This window comes from Chinchilla lanigera, unplaced genomic scaffold (assembly GCF_000276665.1).
Source record: "Chinchilla lanigera isolate Chin_1 unplaced genomic scaffold, ChiLan1.0 scaffold00093, whole genome shotgun sequence".
NCBI classification, from domain to species: domain Eukaryota; kingdom Metazoa; phylum Chordata; class Mammalia; order Rodentia; family Chinchillidae; genus Chinchilla; species Chinchilla lanigera.
This window is the reverse complement of record NW_004955494.1, coordinates 1,484,207-1,500,906: the sequence shown is the minus strand read 5'-3', so window position 1 is coordinate 1,500,906 and position 16,700 is coordinate 1,484,207. Positions and strand designations below refer to the sequence as shown.

At 41.2% G+C, this 16,700-nt stretch overlaps 1 protein-coding gene across 1 annotated transcript in view; it reads left to right on the top strand.

Annotated features, from left to right (window-relative positions):
• LOC102004723 (maltase-glucoamylase, intestinal) overlaps positions 1–16,700 on the top strand; it is a gene marked incomplete in the record, with an annotated part of 238,387 nt that overhangs the window by 144,652 nt on the left and 77,035 nt on the right. Inside the window, 11 exon segments of the mRNA XM_013505005.1 lie at positions 7,310–7,438; positions 7,695–7,805; positions 8,107–8,169; positions 11,986–12,120; positions 12,560–12,647; positions 13,453–13,591; positions 14,293–14,426; positions 14,543–14,577; positions 14,670–14,786; positions 15,186–15,334; positions 15,890–15,974. Coding sequence (XP_013360459.1) covers positions 7,310–7,438; positions 7,695–7,805; positions 8,107–8,169; positions 11,986–12,120; positions 12,560–12,647; positions 13,453–13,591; positions 14,293–14,426; positions 14,543–14,577; positions 14,670–14,786; positions 15,186–15,334; positions 15,890–15,974 — 1,185 coding nt within the window.

The window sequence follows — 16,700 nt, the reverse complement described above, 5'->3', positions numbered from 1 at the left end:
GTCCCTTATTGCTATTTTGTCAACGATTTGTACTCGGTCAGCAATGTTCAGTATGACTCCCATGGAGCCAGCGCTGACATCTCCTTAAAGTCTTCTCTTCACACCAACACCTTCCCCTCCACTCCCGTGAGCCCTCTCCGCCTGCAGGTGACCTACCATAAGGATGAAATGCTGCAGTTTAAGGTAAACACGATATATGTATCAGCTACCGACACAGCCCTTTTCTGTCTCACTATTCTTTGCTAGTGAAGGTTCAAATCTATTAAATAAGTTTCAAATTTCAGGCTAATAGACTTTATTTTTATCTTAATCCAAAGAGTAGTGGAAATCATTGATAGAATGGTAAGATCTGCTCTAGTTTACATTTAAAGAGATTGTGATGTCTACTCTGAGGACTTATTTTCAAGAATGAGACCTGGAGATAAAAGTGAGGCACCTTCCTGCTATGTGGCATAGGTGAGGGACTGCTGTTCTGTTTGTGTTCTCATTAGAGCTATGGCCTGAGAGGGGCATCTAATGGGTTAAAATGAGTGAAGTTGTTTGGATTTGTATTCTGAACTCCCATTTACCCTTCCTTTTGGTAGTATAGTACTGTAGCTGTCTCTAATGTGGGCATCTTTGGGAGTCCTTTTCAGTGTTCAGGGCCTTGTGTGTCTTGTTTCCTTATGAAAATAAGTTGATCTTGATTCCATCCTTGGTTAATGCTTACAGAAGTTTGAAGCTTCAGTCTCTATTTCTCACATGAGACTCTCTCAGTGTCCTAGAAAATGTTAAGCATTTCCTTGTCTTTAGTATCACAGTATTTCTACATAGCTCTGCCTTAACTCACACCATACCAGTGTTGTAAATGTCTCTTTCACTCCCCATTAGTATGTGAATTTCTCAAATTGATAATCTTGAAGTTTTCAATTCATATTTCTAGTGTCTAGGATAGTATAAGGCAGCATTATCATACATACTTAGTGGATCAATGTATATATCATTTTCAGCAAGGAAATCTGTGATACTTTTAGCAAAATAGTTCATGTTTTTTGGAGGGAATCATTTCATAATTCCAAGTAGTTTTCAGATGCTCACAACACTTCTCTGTGCACATACACAAAACTGAAGAAAATATTCAGAAATGTGACGTTGATTTTTGAAGGAATTTTGAACTTAGTACTAATGTGGAACGAATGTGCTGCTGTCTTAGAGGCCTTAAAAATAAGGTTTGACAGATACACCACAAAATGCTAAGTCTAATATTGTTTTTTGCTATGTTAATTACATGCTGGATATTGGATGCTTACAAAAAGATGAGAAATATCCCATCTCGATGCTTTCTTAGGGAAGTCAAGGGTCTGCTTAGGGTATAGATATCAAAAGCATTAGCCCTGACTAAAAGATTTTTCCATTGACAACAATAGCTGCACTTCTTATGGTGAACAGTATATTGTTTTGATACACTTATGCATTGTGAATTAGTCAATTCAGAATACTTATGTCCTTTATCATCTCAGATATTTCTCATTTCTTTGTAATGAGAATATTGAAAACCATCATTTTAGCTATCTTTAATTCTATGTTAAAATATTAACTATAGTCAAATCTGAATATTGAACTTATTCCCCATTTCTTTTTTCCTTTCTATTCTTTTTTTTTTTTTTTTTTGCAGTACCAGGGATCGAACTCATGACCTTACGCTTGCCAGGCAGGCACTTATGCCACTGAGCTATGTCCCCAGCCCCTATTCTTTTTTTTTGAGGGGGCGGTGCTCCAGGACCGAACCCAAGATCTTGCACTTGCCAGGCAGGTGCTTATGCTGTTGAGCTATATCCCCGTCCCTTAGTCCCCATTTCTATCCTTACCTAAAATCTATTTCTTCTCCTAGATTTATGACCCCAACAACAATCGTTATGAAGTCCCAGTCCCTCTGAACATACCCAAGGTTCCATCTAGCACCGCTAAGAGCCAGCTCTATGATGTCCTCATTACAAAGAATCCATTTGGTATTGTGATTCGCCGGAAGAGTACAGGCACTATAATGTAAGTGTTTTCTAGTCTGATTTGGATTTTCTGGTTACTTATATGTCCTTGTAGATACTGTTCTGGCTCAAAGCATGACGCTTTCCATTTCTGAATCCATGAATAAGTTATTTCCTTCAGGTCTGTTCTAATCAGAAGTGACAATTGTTGGTGAGGCATTTACATGTTCCTGTGAATTCAGTACAGATGCCTTTAATAATTTTAAATAGAGTAATTAATAAATGCATAGGCCATGAAACAGGAGGAGAGTTGACATGTCAAAAAATAGAAGACCGATGTAATACTTGGAAAAGGGAGTAGTAGAGATGAAGTTGTGATGTTAGACGAACTCAGATCAGATGCAGCCCTAATGTCTTTATATATTGTTTTCATGCGAAGTCATTGAAAAATGTCACCAGTGGAGTGACATGATGTGAGATGCTCTGCATACCTGAGGGTGGTCGGGCATTGAGGAGGAAGTGTGGAAGGCGGGTCTGGCATGGAAAGTGGCAGGTGAGATGGCGGGAAGTGACTGGGCTGGTGTGGAAGGCACAGAGAAAGGAGGCGGTGATTCAGAAAATTAGTGAGTGACGGCTGACTCCTGGGCTTGCAGCAGGGATTTCTGTGTTTATTCTAAGCAAGTATGTAGATTTTGTGTTTTGTTTGAGAGATGATCAGGATCTAGTGGTGGGAGGGAAGCAACAGTTCTGTTATTTTTAGAAGTCAGGTTCTTTTTCTTTCATTTTAAAGATAAAAGAACAAAAACATATTAACAATCAGACATCTATTTACAAAATAGCACAAGAACAATACAAGCAATACTGAATTAAAAATGGTCACAACCATACCTATAAGTGAAATAAATCAGATCTGCATGTGTAAGCAACATATTGTCTCATTAGTGTAAGAACCTGAAAGAGTGAATAAAAATAGGAAGTATGATGGACATTTTGAAATGAAAGGAAACTGCTCAAAAGTAAAAAGCAAGTGGGATGAGGGAAAAGAGAAAAGAAAGAAGGGGAAACTCTGTATTTATGTATATACAGGATAGCTAACAGAGTTGTACCACTGAATTATATCACTTTATTGAAAAGCACAGTTAATGATTAATTATTTGATCAATCTTGCATGTATATATTTATTTTCCTGAGTAACCACTTTGAAGTTATCAATATGTAACACAGCAACCGTTGTTAATTTCCTGTCACCTTGAAAGTTAGGTTCTTGAAGCCAGTAGGAAATCTAAATTTCTTTCCAAAACTACCCTTTGCTTTACAGTTGGGACTCGCAGGTCCTGGGCTTCATCTTCAATGACATGTTCCTCCGCATCTCCACCCGCCTGCCCTCCTCCTACATCTATGGCTTTGGGGAAACGGAGCACACAGCCTTTCGGAGAGACCTGAACTGGCACACGTGGGGCATGTTTTCCCGAGACCAGCCTCCAGGGGTAAGCACAGGACGAGTGGGATCTGTGTATTTTGGTTTGTGTCTAGATGTCTCCGCAAAGCTTCATGCAGTCATGGGGGTGGTTTTGCAGATGTGGCTGAATCCTAAGTTTTTGGTCCACTGCTTGTAGTAAGGCTGTGAATGCTCTACCCAGGCTAGGGCGGGTAGCCTGCATACAGTATAAATGACACAAAGAGTCTTGTATTCCCCCTTGCTTATTTTCTTTTGCTGTCTTCTGTGGCCATGAACTATTGCCCCTCTGCCATGTGCCACCCTGCCTTGGAGCCAGCCAATTATGGACTGAAACCTCTAAGAATTGTGAGCTAAATATATCTTTCTTCCCTTGACTTTGGACATTGGATATTTTTTTCAGCCATGAGAAAAGTAACTAAATAAAACACTGTGTTTTTGCCTTTGTCTAACTACACCGTATGTGCTTTGTGTTTCCTCTTCTCTGGTTCAACATAGCTTGTCACACTGTGCTCTTAGACAAGGGGGCTCAATTGGCGGGTACCTTTCTTTCTCCTGTGTTTAACTTATTTCTCAGATAGGTCAAGACCCATGTCAGCAAACAGACTTTATTTCGTTTCTTCATCAGGCATGTCTTCTAACCTTGTACCTCTTCTCTCCCATGGCTCTCAGTACAAGATGAATTCCTATGGTGTCCACCCCTACTACATGGGACTTGAGGAGGATGGCAGTGCCCATGGTGTGCTCCTGCTGAACAGCAATGCCATGGGTAGGATGATGCCAGTGCTTCTTCTTTTTTATTGTAACATGTTTGTAGTACATAATGATTACATTCAAATTGGAGAGTTGATACATATACAGGACACATCTTCCCTTTTTCTTTACCCTTCCCCATGTCTTGGGCCCCTTCATAGATACATAGCTTTTGTACATGTTTGTAGTACATAATGATCACCTTTCTTGTGGAGACTCTGTATATGTATACAACACACCACTTCTACCACCCCTTTTCACTCCCCCTCCAATCTGTTGGTTCCCTTCACATATGCTAAGGATCTATCTGGCTATACTCCATGGTTTTTAGAATGTGTGTGATGGATCTTCATCCTTCCATCAAATATTCATTTTGTGGGAAGTGTTTTTTATGGTTAGTATTTTGTTTGTTTCAGTCCAGGGTTGTGCAATAATACAACAACTGAAGTCTTATTTTGGCAAAAATCAGATAGCAAAGAACACAAAACCAAATGAATTACAAACAGCCTCCAGCTCATCTAGTGGGAGCAGGCCTATAACTTGAATTTTGTTTGTTTTTGTTTTTTTTTTGTTTTTTTTTCTCTGGTACCAGGAACCGAACTCACGAACTTGCGCTTGCCAGGCAGGCGTTTTTGCCGCTGAGCTAAATCCCCAGCCCCTATAACTTGAAATAGTAGTTAAGATATAGTATGAATCAGAGTACTCTTCCCAGGAGTACGAGAGTGTGAATAAAACTTTTGTGACATATATGAATGAAGGATGTGGTGAAATGTGAATTAATTTCATACTTTAGCAAACAGTATTTATTACTGTTGGTCTCCTAGTTTGGCAATGTACTGTGGTTCAATAAAGTGTTATGATTCAGTAAAGCTGAGTGAAGTGTACATAGAACTCAAATATTTCTGCCACTTCTTATGTGTCGTAAGTTTTCTTATATGACAGGTATAATAATTTGAAGAACTAGAATGAGAAAATATATAGTAAGATAATAAGCATACCATAAAGGAAACATCTAGGAGTGGATCCTAAGGACTAGTACTTCTTCAGTTAGTATGGGTAAAGTTCAGAGTATCTGCCCTTAATATTCTAAAGTGGAAAAGGCAGATGCTATGTATGTCAAGGATAATTCGTGTTCATGAAGGTGTCCACCATTCTTGACATTTTCCTATCTTTTCAGATGTGACGTTCCAGCCCATGCCTGCTGTCACGTACCGCACTACAGGGGGAATTCTGGACTTCTATGTGTTCTTGGGCCCAACTCCAGAGCTTGTCACTCAGCAGTACACTGAGGTAGGAAGGAACCCATTTGCTTATCATGTATTTATTAGAAACAGAAGCACAAATCTGTGCTTCACTTTGCCCAGGGTCACACAGAGAGCACACCGGCAGTCTCTTTGCTAATCCACACATTTTTTCTGCCCTCTGGGTTCTGTGCTTCTAAGCATAGAGCAACTCTAGGAATCATAGTGAAATCAAATTTTCCCCAATTTCTAAACTATGAGGTCTAGTCCAGTAGACTTCTCTAAGGTATTCCAGTTACTCTTTATCACCTCAGTTTATCTCTGGATTCTACTCGTTGATTTTCTATCTTGCAGCACTGGAGAAATACTTTTATTACTGCATGTGCAGCTTAAATCCGACTTCTACCACAAGGACTAGTATTATGGTATTTTCTAGGTGATTGGTCGGCCTGTGATGGTGCCTTACTGGGCCCTGGGGTTCCAGCTGTGTCGCTATGGATATGAGAATGACTCTGAGATCGCCAGCCTGTATGATGACATGGTGGCCGCCGAGATCCCCTATGTACGTAAAGGACATTGTGACCTTGTAGCTAACTCATTTATCTCTGTATCTCGATTTATTTGTTGGACTTCTGCAAAGTGGTACAAAGACACAAAGTTCTTTCTCAGATGATGTCACATGATGCCTCACCCCAGCACTGTAATGCAAATGGGCCTTCTCCCATCTTACCAACGTGATGCAAGCCTTTTCTCTGCTGTCCATGGTTTCTTCTATTCCCTTCACATGACTTCAGAAAATTTGGTCAAAAAGTTCTTGATTCCATAAAAATAAAATATCCCTCAGCAAATGAGGTGTAGTGGCTGATTCCAGCTGTGCATGAGGCAAGGCTAGATATCTTATCAAAATCCTCCCCTGAAATAGCGTACTAAAAGTTGCTAGGGACATTGCCCAGTGAACATGCACTGGGCTGGCATGTGCAGGCCCTAGGTTTACTCACCAGTGCTGAAAAACCATCAGCCATTAGTTTTGCTAATCAAGTAGAATGAACCCAATGCAGTTAGACCATTGCTGGTGAGATCTGTCCTCGGTTCCAGTGCATGGCAGCTGCAGGGCTACATTCCGTCTGCTCTGAACATGGGCAACCTGGCATGCATTTCAGAGAAAGTATCCATGGAATCAAAATGTATGCCTCAGTGGAGAACCAAAGGGTGCAACATCAGAAATATTCCATGCAGCAATTTCATACTAAGTTAACCACTTACTTTTCTGTTGTTCACAATAGTTTCATTAATTGAAAGTTTGTCATGCAAAATTTCATCATTATAAGAAATTGTGTCTGGGACTGGGGATTTAGCTCAGCAGCACAGCACCTGCCTGCCAAGCGCGAGGCTGTGAGTTTGGTTCTCGGTACCGGAAAAAAAAAAAAAGAAATTGTGTCTGATTACCGCTGAGATTGGATATCCCGAAGTAATTACAAGCTTCTGTTTTGTTATGTTTTCTGCTAGCTTTCTGTCAGTATTGTACTATGACTGCAGAATTGCTCACACTATTTTCCCAAGGAGAACTCATAGGGGAAGTAATGAAAATCATTCTTTGTACTGGAAGTTTTCAAAATAATTTTCACATTCAGAGTTTTTGTTTATCCTTCTAAATGTACTTCCAGATAGACATTATCATTCTATGTTTTATTGATTTACATCACCTCCAGGTTATGACTTAACATTTAAAAAAATTAGATAAACTTCCCGGATCACATGCCACACTGTCATGGAGGTATGATTTGACAGAGCCAGGAGAAACCTTTTAACTTCACCATCAGTATTGGATAGTTGCTCCCTTCTGGAAATGGATTGCACCACCCTCAGCCCCTGGGTTTCCCTGTGTCCTCCCACAGGACGTGCAGTACTCAGACATCGACTACATGGAGCGGCAGCTGGACTTCACCCTCAGCCCCAAGTTTGCTGGGTTGCCAGATCTGATCAATCGCATGAAGGCCGATGGGATGCGGGTCATCCTCATTCTGGTTAGTCCTCCTGTGAGTGGGATTAGTTTGTTTGGGCACTGGCCGGGCTTTGGTGGAGAACACATTGTGCTACATTGACTTTCCTGTTACAAGAAGAGAAACTGAAGCACAACAAGAATTGTATTTCCTAGGATTCATGGATACAGTACAGTTCAGATGGAAACTAGGGACACCTGTCTCCTAAATGTCCCTTTTTGCTGCCCCCTTGTCCTTCCCTGCCTGTGGTTTTCCCACCTGACTTGTGCTTTGCTTTCAGGACCCAGCCATTTCTGGCAATGAGACGCAGCCCTACCCTGCCTTCACTCGGGGTGTGGCTGATGACGTCTTCATCAAGTATCCCAATGATGGAGGCATTGTGTGGGGAAAGGTATGATCAAGGGCTGATCCCCCAATTCCCGGCCTGGGGCAGTCTCTGAGATGTGGTAGTGTGTTTGTACATACTGTTTCTTGGTCCTTTGCATTTGGGATCTGAGGCTCATACTTTTCGTTTTTCAAACAAGTTTAGTTGATACAGTTAACAATTTTGTAGAATCTACCTGACTCCAGATCAGGCATACAAGAGAATGGAGGTCTTAGTAACCCTTGGACAATAGTTTCTGTTTTCTTGGAATATACCATACATGTGAAATTGCATAGTGCATTGCTATTGAAGGTTTATCTCTCCACAGGTCTGGCCTGATTTCCCTGATATTGTCATTGACCCCTCTCTCGACTGGGACAGTCAAGTGGAGGTAAGAGAGCCATTGTGGATGTTGGTGGAGGGGTTGCCAGGAAGGAGGAGCCATCCCCAGGTTACTGGAAATCCCCTGCCATGGACATGAGCATGGCAAGGGAGAAACACTCAGGAATTATGCCCAGGGCATCAGTCTTTGTGCTGGTTACATCACATACAGTAATGTTTCCTTTCTAGTGGCAGTGAAGAGAGTTTAAATTTTTATCCATGGCTTTAGGAGACATAATATTAATTTTACCCTCAGAGCTGTCCGATTCCCAAGGCCCATGGAATAGTCACTGGGCACCACCTGTAAGGAGTGCTACTTCCCTCGCAGTTAGTGTCTTTGTTGTTGTTTCCATGTTCTCTCTTAAGTATGGTTCCTGACCTTTGTCTTTAGCTAGTGAGTCTTTTTCTCGTACATCTTTTGTTCTTTTTTTCTTCTATACCTTCACATGTATAAATCCTGCCCCCTAGTTTCATTGAAACTCAGGTCTCTCCACTTTCCTTTCACTCCTTAATTTCCAGTCTTTGATAAAATTTCTTCTCACCTGTTAATAGATTCTTGATTTTTATACATTCTGGCATCCCATACAGATGGACAATAATTTTTTTCAGCTTCCTTAAGCATTTGTCACCTAAATGAATACATAGTTCTTTATTAGTCTGTGAAGTTTCTATCCTGTTCTCTCTCACAATATATGCACAGTGAACTGATACACCTTTCTTATTCACTGTTCTGATAATATGTGTGAGCAGGGCTGTTTGGGTTATCTATTGTTCTGATAATACTTGAAAGCAGGGCTCTCTTCCTCTGGAGAGTAAAAACCTTACTTTGTCCTTTATCTCTCCTTTAACAATGATCATTGCTTCTAGACGATTTGTAGTAGGGCATGTGTAGCCAGTAGAACTGTCATGGAGTTCCTATTGAATAGAGGAGAAGCTTTTTATCAGTAATCCTGACTGGGGCCATAGGAACTCAGAATTTGTACTGTGTGTGGCCAGAGGTAGTATAGGTTGTACTATCTGGGAACTTTATCAGGATCAAGAGTTAATAGATATAATTGAGTGGGAACAAAGCACAGCAGTTTTAAATTCCAGTATTAGCACTCAAAGTTCAATGTCAAGATGCCCTCTGATAGCTCTCATTAGTAGTATTCTATCCAGTGGATTAATATATGGCAGATACACTCCAGTCACTAGGAATAAGACTGGGAGGTATGAAATCCAGTGTTCGTGCATTAGCCAGGGAAGTTAAATGTCAGGAAAAGCAGTGTGTCCTAGAGGGAAACAGGCAGTAGACAGAGGTAGCATTGTGTAGGACCAAAGGTTCTGGCCTGGGACAACTCCCACAGAGGAACCTAGATAGATAGCACTGTAAACGAGTGACACACAAATTGCCTTTGGTTGAGTCTCTCACCTGGATCACAATTGGCAGGAGGCGCACTCTAGATGCAAAATTAGGAGCTCATGCTGGGGATTTGGTTGCCTGGCTATTTAACTTTGTATATACTGTGATTTTATCTTTTGGTAGTAAATGCAGGAAGAAAAACCAGAAGCTGGTTGGAGTACATTTTACAAATTTGCAAGAGTGTTTCAGATACAGTTCAATATTTTCTTTCTGTATATTTTGAACAAGCATCTATCTATCTATCTATCGTTTAATGAGAATTCAAGGGACAGACATAGGCACCTATCCTCTCCATCATGTCACACAGGGGAACACTTGCCTGTTGGTGCTTCAGACAGCCCACATGGACACAAGGGACCTTCAACCAGCAACATTTAGGTACACAGGCTCCCTGGCTTTTATATTTTTACATTGGTAGAGGAGCTACTGCATCAATCATGGGGTGTTCTTATAAGACCTATAGTCCTCAGTCATGAAGGCCAGTATTCTCCCTAATCACAAGGTCATTGTGAAATCTGTGGAGTAGTGTTGGTTCTCCAAAACACCATGTGACATTTAGTGGGTAGTGGCCATGGAGGTCCACAGCTCTGGTTGCAGGGTACTCATCACAAAGATTCTGTCATTCCAAATGATACAATTGTGACTTTGATGAGAAACCCTTCATTTAGAGGTTCACAGAATTTATTAGGTTGATCATAAGAGATTCTCAGTGGATGGAATAGTTACAACTATTTATATTAGTAATATCAACTGTGAGCTTGGTGAGACAATGTCCATGTCTCACATCGCTGGGGTCAGTTCAAAACAACCAAGAACCAAGACCTATGAAAAGCAAATTTCTGAGCTTGAAGTTTAGAGTTTTAATTCAGTCCAGTAATTAATTTTAGTAGCATGCAATGGGCTTGGATAAGTAGCCTTCTTCAGTCATTCAGGTGTGCACATCCCTGGCTCACATGAAGGTAAATGATGGCAGGGGCAGTAGGACAAGTATTGAATTTTGAGAGGATAAGGCAGACACCACACTTAGGAAAATAGCAGTACAATTTTCATTACATGGATATGAATTGTCAGAGCATAATAATTGAGGTTAACAAAACATACTTGGCAGAATTTTCTACTTATATCCTATTAAAGATACAATTGTGACTCTGATACAGCTGATAATGACTTTTCATTCAACGCACTCCCCTGCACACACACATACCATTATTTCTGACCTTGCCTGAGCTGGAGCTCTCCATAGTGAAAAGCTCCTTTCTCCTACTTCTATGGATTTTGCTTTTATTTTCTAACAAAAGACTTCCTAGTATTTCCAGTGATGTGATACCTAGGTCTCTGTAAGACTGATTTATGCATAAAGATCCATTTTTATTTTCTTTGTGTTCCTGTTTTGCCTTCTATCTAGACTCATGGGTTTCTACTTCACTTTTTCTGTTTTGTATTAGAATTCCCCTAGGTCAAGTCATCTTTCTGCTGCTTCTTCTAGTACTATTGAGCTTTTTGACTCTTATAATGAAGTGCTTACCATAGAGGAGTCTGTTTACAGAGACCTACAACTACCAGGACTCATCATAGAGTCCTGTGATGAGCAAGATGTCCTGTGATGAGTCTATAGATACATTTGTGAATGTTTGATGCTGCTATGTGACATTAACCTACAATTAAACAGAGTATTTATTATCATTTTTTTGTTCATATTACATCAGGTTCTTAGATAAGCACTGTAGGGAGTAAGAAAATTGGTCAGAAAAATATAAGATAAGGTTCTTGTTCTCTAAAAGCTTATGGTATAAATGCAGAGTAATATCTTGGATCTACAATTCATGGTATGATAAGCACATTACTTTTATCTTTTGCGGGAACATGAAGAGAGAGGGAGGTTGAAACTTTATTCTTAGGTCCTCCCTCTTCACATTACACACAGCTGCAATTTTCCTGTGATTCTCACAACCATAGGAAACAGACAAACAGGAATTGTACTCTAATATCATGACATAAAGTTGTATCCCTTCCTCTCACTCCTAGCGGATGTTTCAGTCTAGCCTGCTACAGTACATCTCATGTCTACTGTTTCTCCTTATCATCTTTCTGCTTCTTGCCTTGTCTTTGAGAAGAGTTTGGGAAAAATCAGGACAGAACTTGAAGCGGAGCATCTAAAGCATCAGTGTATGAGTTCAAGTTGTTGTTGCCATTCATACTGATATGTAGTAGAAAACAGTTTCTGGGTGTTTTCCAGACTCTAGGGTATATGATTTGTGCTTACTCCTCTTCATTGCACTCAAGAACACTATGTTGGATCTGTTCAGCCTGTCACTATCTACAACCAGGTAGTAAAGTCTTTGCACAAGTTAAGTTCTAAGTAAATGCTTGTTTGCTGTCTAATACGTTCACTTGGCAGAAATGAGTTATCTTTTGTTTTTGTAGCAATACCGAGCTTACGTGGCCTTCCCAGACTTTTTCCGTAACTCAACTGTCCTGTGGTGGAAGAGGGAAATTGAAGAGCTCTACAACAACCCACGGAATCCAGAGCAGAGCTTGAAGTTTGACGGCATGTGGATTGTAAGTGTGTGTCTGTGTCTGTGTGTGTACATGTGCATAGATATGTGTCTGTCTTTTGTCTTAGCATGTGAAACACTGTCCTTTACAGGGTAATTGTCATCCAGTAAATACACTTGCCCATTTTTGCATGATACAGCCTTAATGCACCTCAAGCCTTGTACCTGACCTGAAGTTCCTGCTGTAAAACATCGTCAGCCAATACTGGGAAATGTTTACAACTTTGCTTGCCTTGAGGGAATCTGATTTAACCATTTGGCCAGTCATCCTGTACAGCTTAAGTGAAAATTTGAGTAATGCTCTCCAGGATATGAATAGCTTCCCTGAGCAAGCATCTATAGAGATATTAAATGATTTATTCACTGCTTTCTTATCTCAGAATGGGCAGAACATACTTAATTATCTTCCAGTGTAAGCCATACCTATGTTTGATGTGTTGTAGGATATGAATGAACCTGCGAGCTTTGTGAATGGAGCCGTCCCTTCAGGCTGCACAGATGCAACTCTGAATCGTCCTCCCTACATGCCATGTAAGAACTCTGGACCTCCTCCAGCTGTGAATCACTGGATAGAAGTAGGGTGACCTTTGGAAGTGCTCAGCATCTAGAGGATGAGGCTGATTATTCAGAGCATGCCGTAATTGATGCTGTGGTTTATAAGGGCTCATAGACCAAACCACTTTCAACACTTTATCCAGTTGGACAAATGGAAGTTAGTACATTTGTAGTGGCGAATTTCTCTAATTAGGATAGAAAACAGTTAACATGGCAGTGTCTTCAAAGGATTCCTACTGCTATGTTTCTTGGTTTTTCTGGCTTGTATTAATTTACATATAGGAAAATCTTATGCCATGAAAGACCAAAGGAGAAGGTTCTCTGCATCTTGTAGTCCATGAACTTTGATGTTAAACTTGTGTTTATATCTTGGATCTAAAATTACTTGTTTTCTGAGTTCTGTGACCTACCTTGGATTTCACAATACTTTCAAGTCTCAATTTCCTAAACTGTTAAGAGGCAGATAACACTATCATGTTCATGGAATTATAAGATTATATGAAATAGTTTTCAAGTTCATAGCCTACACTAGAGCCTATATCCATAGGAGGGCTTTGACAACCCTGTGTTCTACCCTCACCTCTAATTCTACTTTTTCCACTGGAGTTAATGTTAAAAACCATGATGCTGCCACCACTGGAGCTCATAACCAAACAGTATTTTGCCTCTGGGAAGTAGGAGAAGAACCCATGGGAATTAGTTTATGATTCATAGCTCAGATCCTTAAAGATCAATCAGGAACTAAAAGTAACAAGGCTGTTGTTCACAATCATCCCCTCAGATTTGGAGGCCAGGGACAGGGGCCTAAGCAGCAAGACCCTGTGCATGGAGAGTGAGCAGATCCTTCCCGATGGCTCCAGAGTACGTCACTACGATGTGCACAGCCTGTATGGATGGTCCCAGACCAGGCCCACCTATGAGTGAGTTGTTCTTTCCCTTCCCTAGTTGACACGACGTGTTTGTACATCTATGAGGGACACAGGTTCTTACTTTGCTTTTATTCATTATTCTAAGCATTAAGAAGAATTTATTTAGAATTATTCACAATTCTCACTTATTACTGACACATTCTTTCAGCACGGAGCCAGACCCTATGACTATAATTGGGAGGACATGCTTAATTGAGGAGTAATCTCATCAGTGAGAAACTAATAGTCCCAATGGGGCACCTCTCTCCTTTTTTCCAAAAATGAATCATCTTTGTTGGATTTCTCTTCCCCATTCCTGGTAGATGTTATCAGATCTAGTGTTGAATTGGCAAACATCCACTGTGAGTTCAAAGAGTAAAAATTATTCTAAGCAAAATCTTAAGAAGTAGTTTATAGTATTCAGCAGCAAATATAGGAAACCAAACAGTAAATAAATAGCAAGGTGTTTGTCTACTATTTTAAGACAGTTCAGGGTTTTTATATGATGAATTTCTTTGTAAAACACTATGAAAGACACCACTGCTCTTATTATCTGTATTAGTGAGCCCGATGTCTCTGTGGCTCAGTTATCTATATTCCCCCAGTCAGGCAGGCATCAGCGTGCCTTAACCAAGGGATCTGGAGGTTGAATCTCTATGACCTTCATTCCTCTGCTCTGGCCTCATTTCACTTCCTTATTCTCCTCCAACCAGAGCTGTGCAGGAGGTGACAGGACAGCGAGGAATCGTCATCACCCGCTCCACATTCCCCTCTTCTGGCCGCTGGGCAGGACACTGGCTGGGGGACAACACGGCCGCGTGGGACCAGCTGAGGAAATCTATCATTGGTACCTGGGCCTGTTCCCAGGGCTTGGTGACAGGGAGGGAGGCGACATCCTTGGTGAGGGAGGAGGAGCAGGCAGGTCCTGATGCCTGCCTGACACAGATGTGGTTCTCATTGCAGGCATGATGGAGTTCAGCCTCTTCGGCATATCCTATGTAAGTGGCCTTCAGATTCTTCCTGACTGCTTCCAGGATGGTGGCACCTTTCAGAAATGACCAAAGGCCTGTTTTGTTCTGTCTTGTTTCAGACAGGGGCAGATATCTGTGGGTTCTTTCAAGATGCTGAGTATGAGATGTGTGCTCGCTGGATGCAGCTGGGGGCCTTTTACCCTTTCTCCAGGAACCACAACACCATTGGCACCAGGGTAGGACTTCAGTGCTGCCCATTTTTTGTTTGTTGTTTGATTTTCTTTTTCTCACTTAAAGTATGCAAGTATTTGTGAGCTAATTTGATGCCAACTGTTTCCCTAGGGAAATCTTCAAAATTGTTTAACCCTCCTTTCAATAAACCACATTCTTCAGTATTGTTTAGGTGAATTTTGTTCAGAAAGAGTCTTCCTAATGCATCCCTAGAAGAATGTCTGATGGGCAAATTTTATTTTCTTTCTGGGAGGGGGTCTGTGACAATTTCCAGTTTATTAAGAAGACTCTTGGAATCTCAACTCTACTTTAGTTTAACTGTGTGTGAGGCATGTGGAAAAACATTCTCTGAACTTTCCCAGTTCCCCTTGCATGAACTCTGAAGACTTCCTTTCCTCCTTTAGAGACAAGACCCTGTGTCGTGGGATGCTGCCTTTGTGAATATTTCCAAAAGTGTGCTGGAGACTAGATACACCCTGCTGCCGTACCTCTATACCTTGATGTACAAGGCCCACACAGAGGGCATCACTGTCGTGAGGCCTCTTCTCCATGAGTGAGTGTCCAGCTGGAACCCTGCCCACCAATGGATAATGCATTTCTTTTTCTAGAGTGGTTCTGGATGAGACAGTTTCTCCAAACTGAAGACATGATTCCTTTTTTTTTTTTAAGTTATTAGACAGAGATGATTTTTTGTACTGTTATAGGTTAATGAAGAAAAGGTATCTTTCAAGTGAGAAAAATTTCTTAAGGGATATAACATAATGCAGTATAATTTCTCTGTCATTTGTCAATGTGAAGATTTCCCTCCATCTTGTACCAGTTGAGTTCCATGTGCCTGGGCCTATATGAGTTCAGTTAATCAAAGGGGAAGTTACTTCGGTGAAATGTAAGAGATGAGGGCCAACCTGGTGTGTAGCTTGGGCCATGGTGAGCAAATATATATCTTCCTTCAGAGCAGCCAGACCTGTGCAGAGCAGGCCACATGTTCTTGGTGACACTAGGAAGTGAGCATAGCAGTGGATGCAGCTAAATCTCTCACTGAGATTTGAACATGGGGTATTTCCTCAGGCCTTGGGCTCTGATTGTGACCAGTTCATTTTCCTTCCAGGTTTGTGTCAGACCGGGTGACGTGGGATGTAGACAGTCAGTTCCTGCTGGGCCCTGCCTTGCTGGTCAGCCCTGTCCTGGAGGCTGTGAGTGTGGAGGGCCGTGCTGGTGGGTGGATGATCCTGGCTCCCAGGCTGGGTGATTAGGAGAAGGAGAAGCAGTCTGGTGCATGAAGCACCCTGAATCATGGTTTCTTATTCTCCCTATGTGTCTTCCTCTCCTGAGTAGAAGTTTATGGCTTAAATGTTCTGGTATCAGCCTGCACTTCTTTCAAGTCACCCCAACAATCCTGGAAAAATAAACAAACAGACACCCCCAGGATAGCCTCATGATCCCTTTGAGAAGGTCATATTTCTCCATAAGGTGAAATATTGAGTACAGAACCGGGTTGGTCAAGAGTGTATATAGAGTTTGTTACAATATTGTGTCACCATGAAACCCACACTTTCCAGGAGAGTTACCTGCAGCCATGTGTATTCTATTGCTACTGGTGAGCGCTCCCTTCCTCCATAACTGGCTGCAACAGCTGTTTCACCACTTCTGTCTGATTCTCGGACATCTGTGTATGATGCCATCTAATGACACCCTCCTATCATACCTACAAGTTCTTCTCCAGACCAACCTCAGGAGATTCTCTCTTTAGTGAGGGTTTGTGCTGAGTATTCAAGCCACTGTTTTTATTTTCCCCTAAAGTTCTGGACCTCAAAGAGCTTTGTTGAAGCCACTTAATTTGGGTAGCCTTATTTCCCTGTGTGAAAACAGGGAAAGAAAGCATGTGAGTTCCAGGCAAACGCTACTGCTGTAGTTCCTTT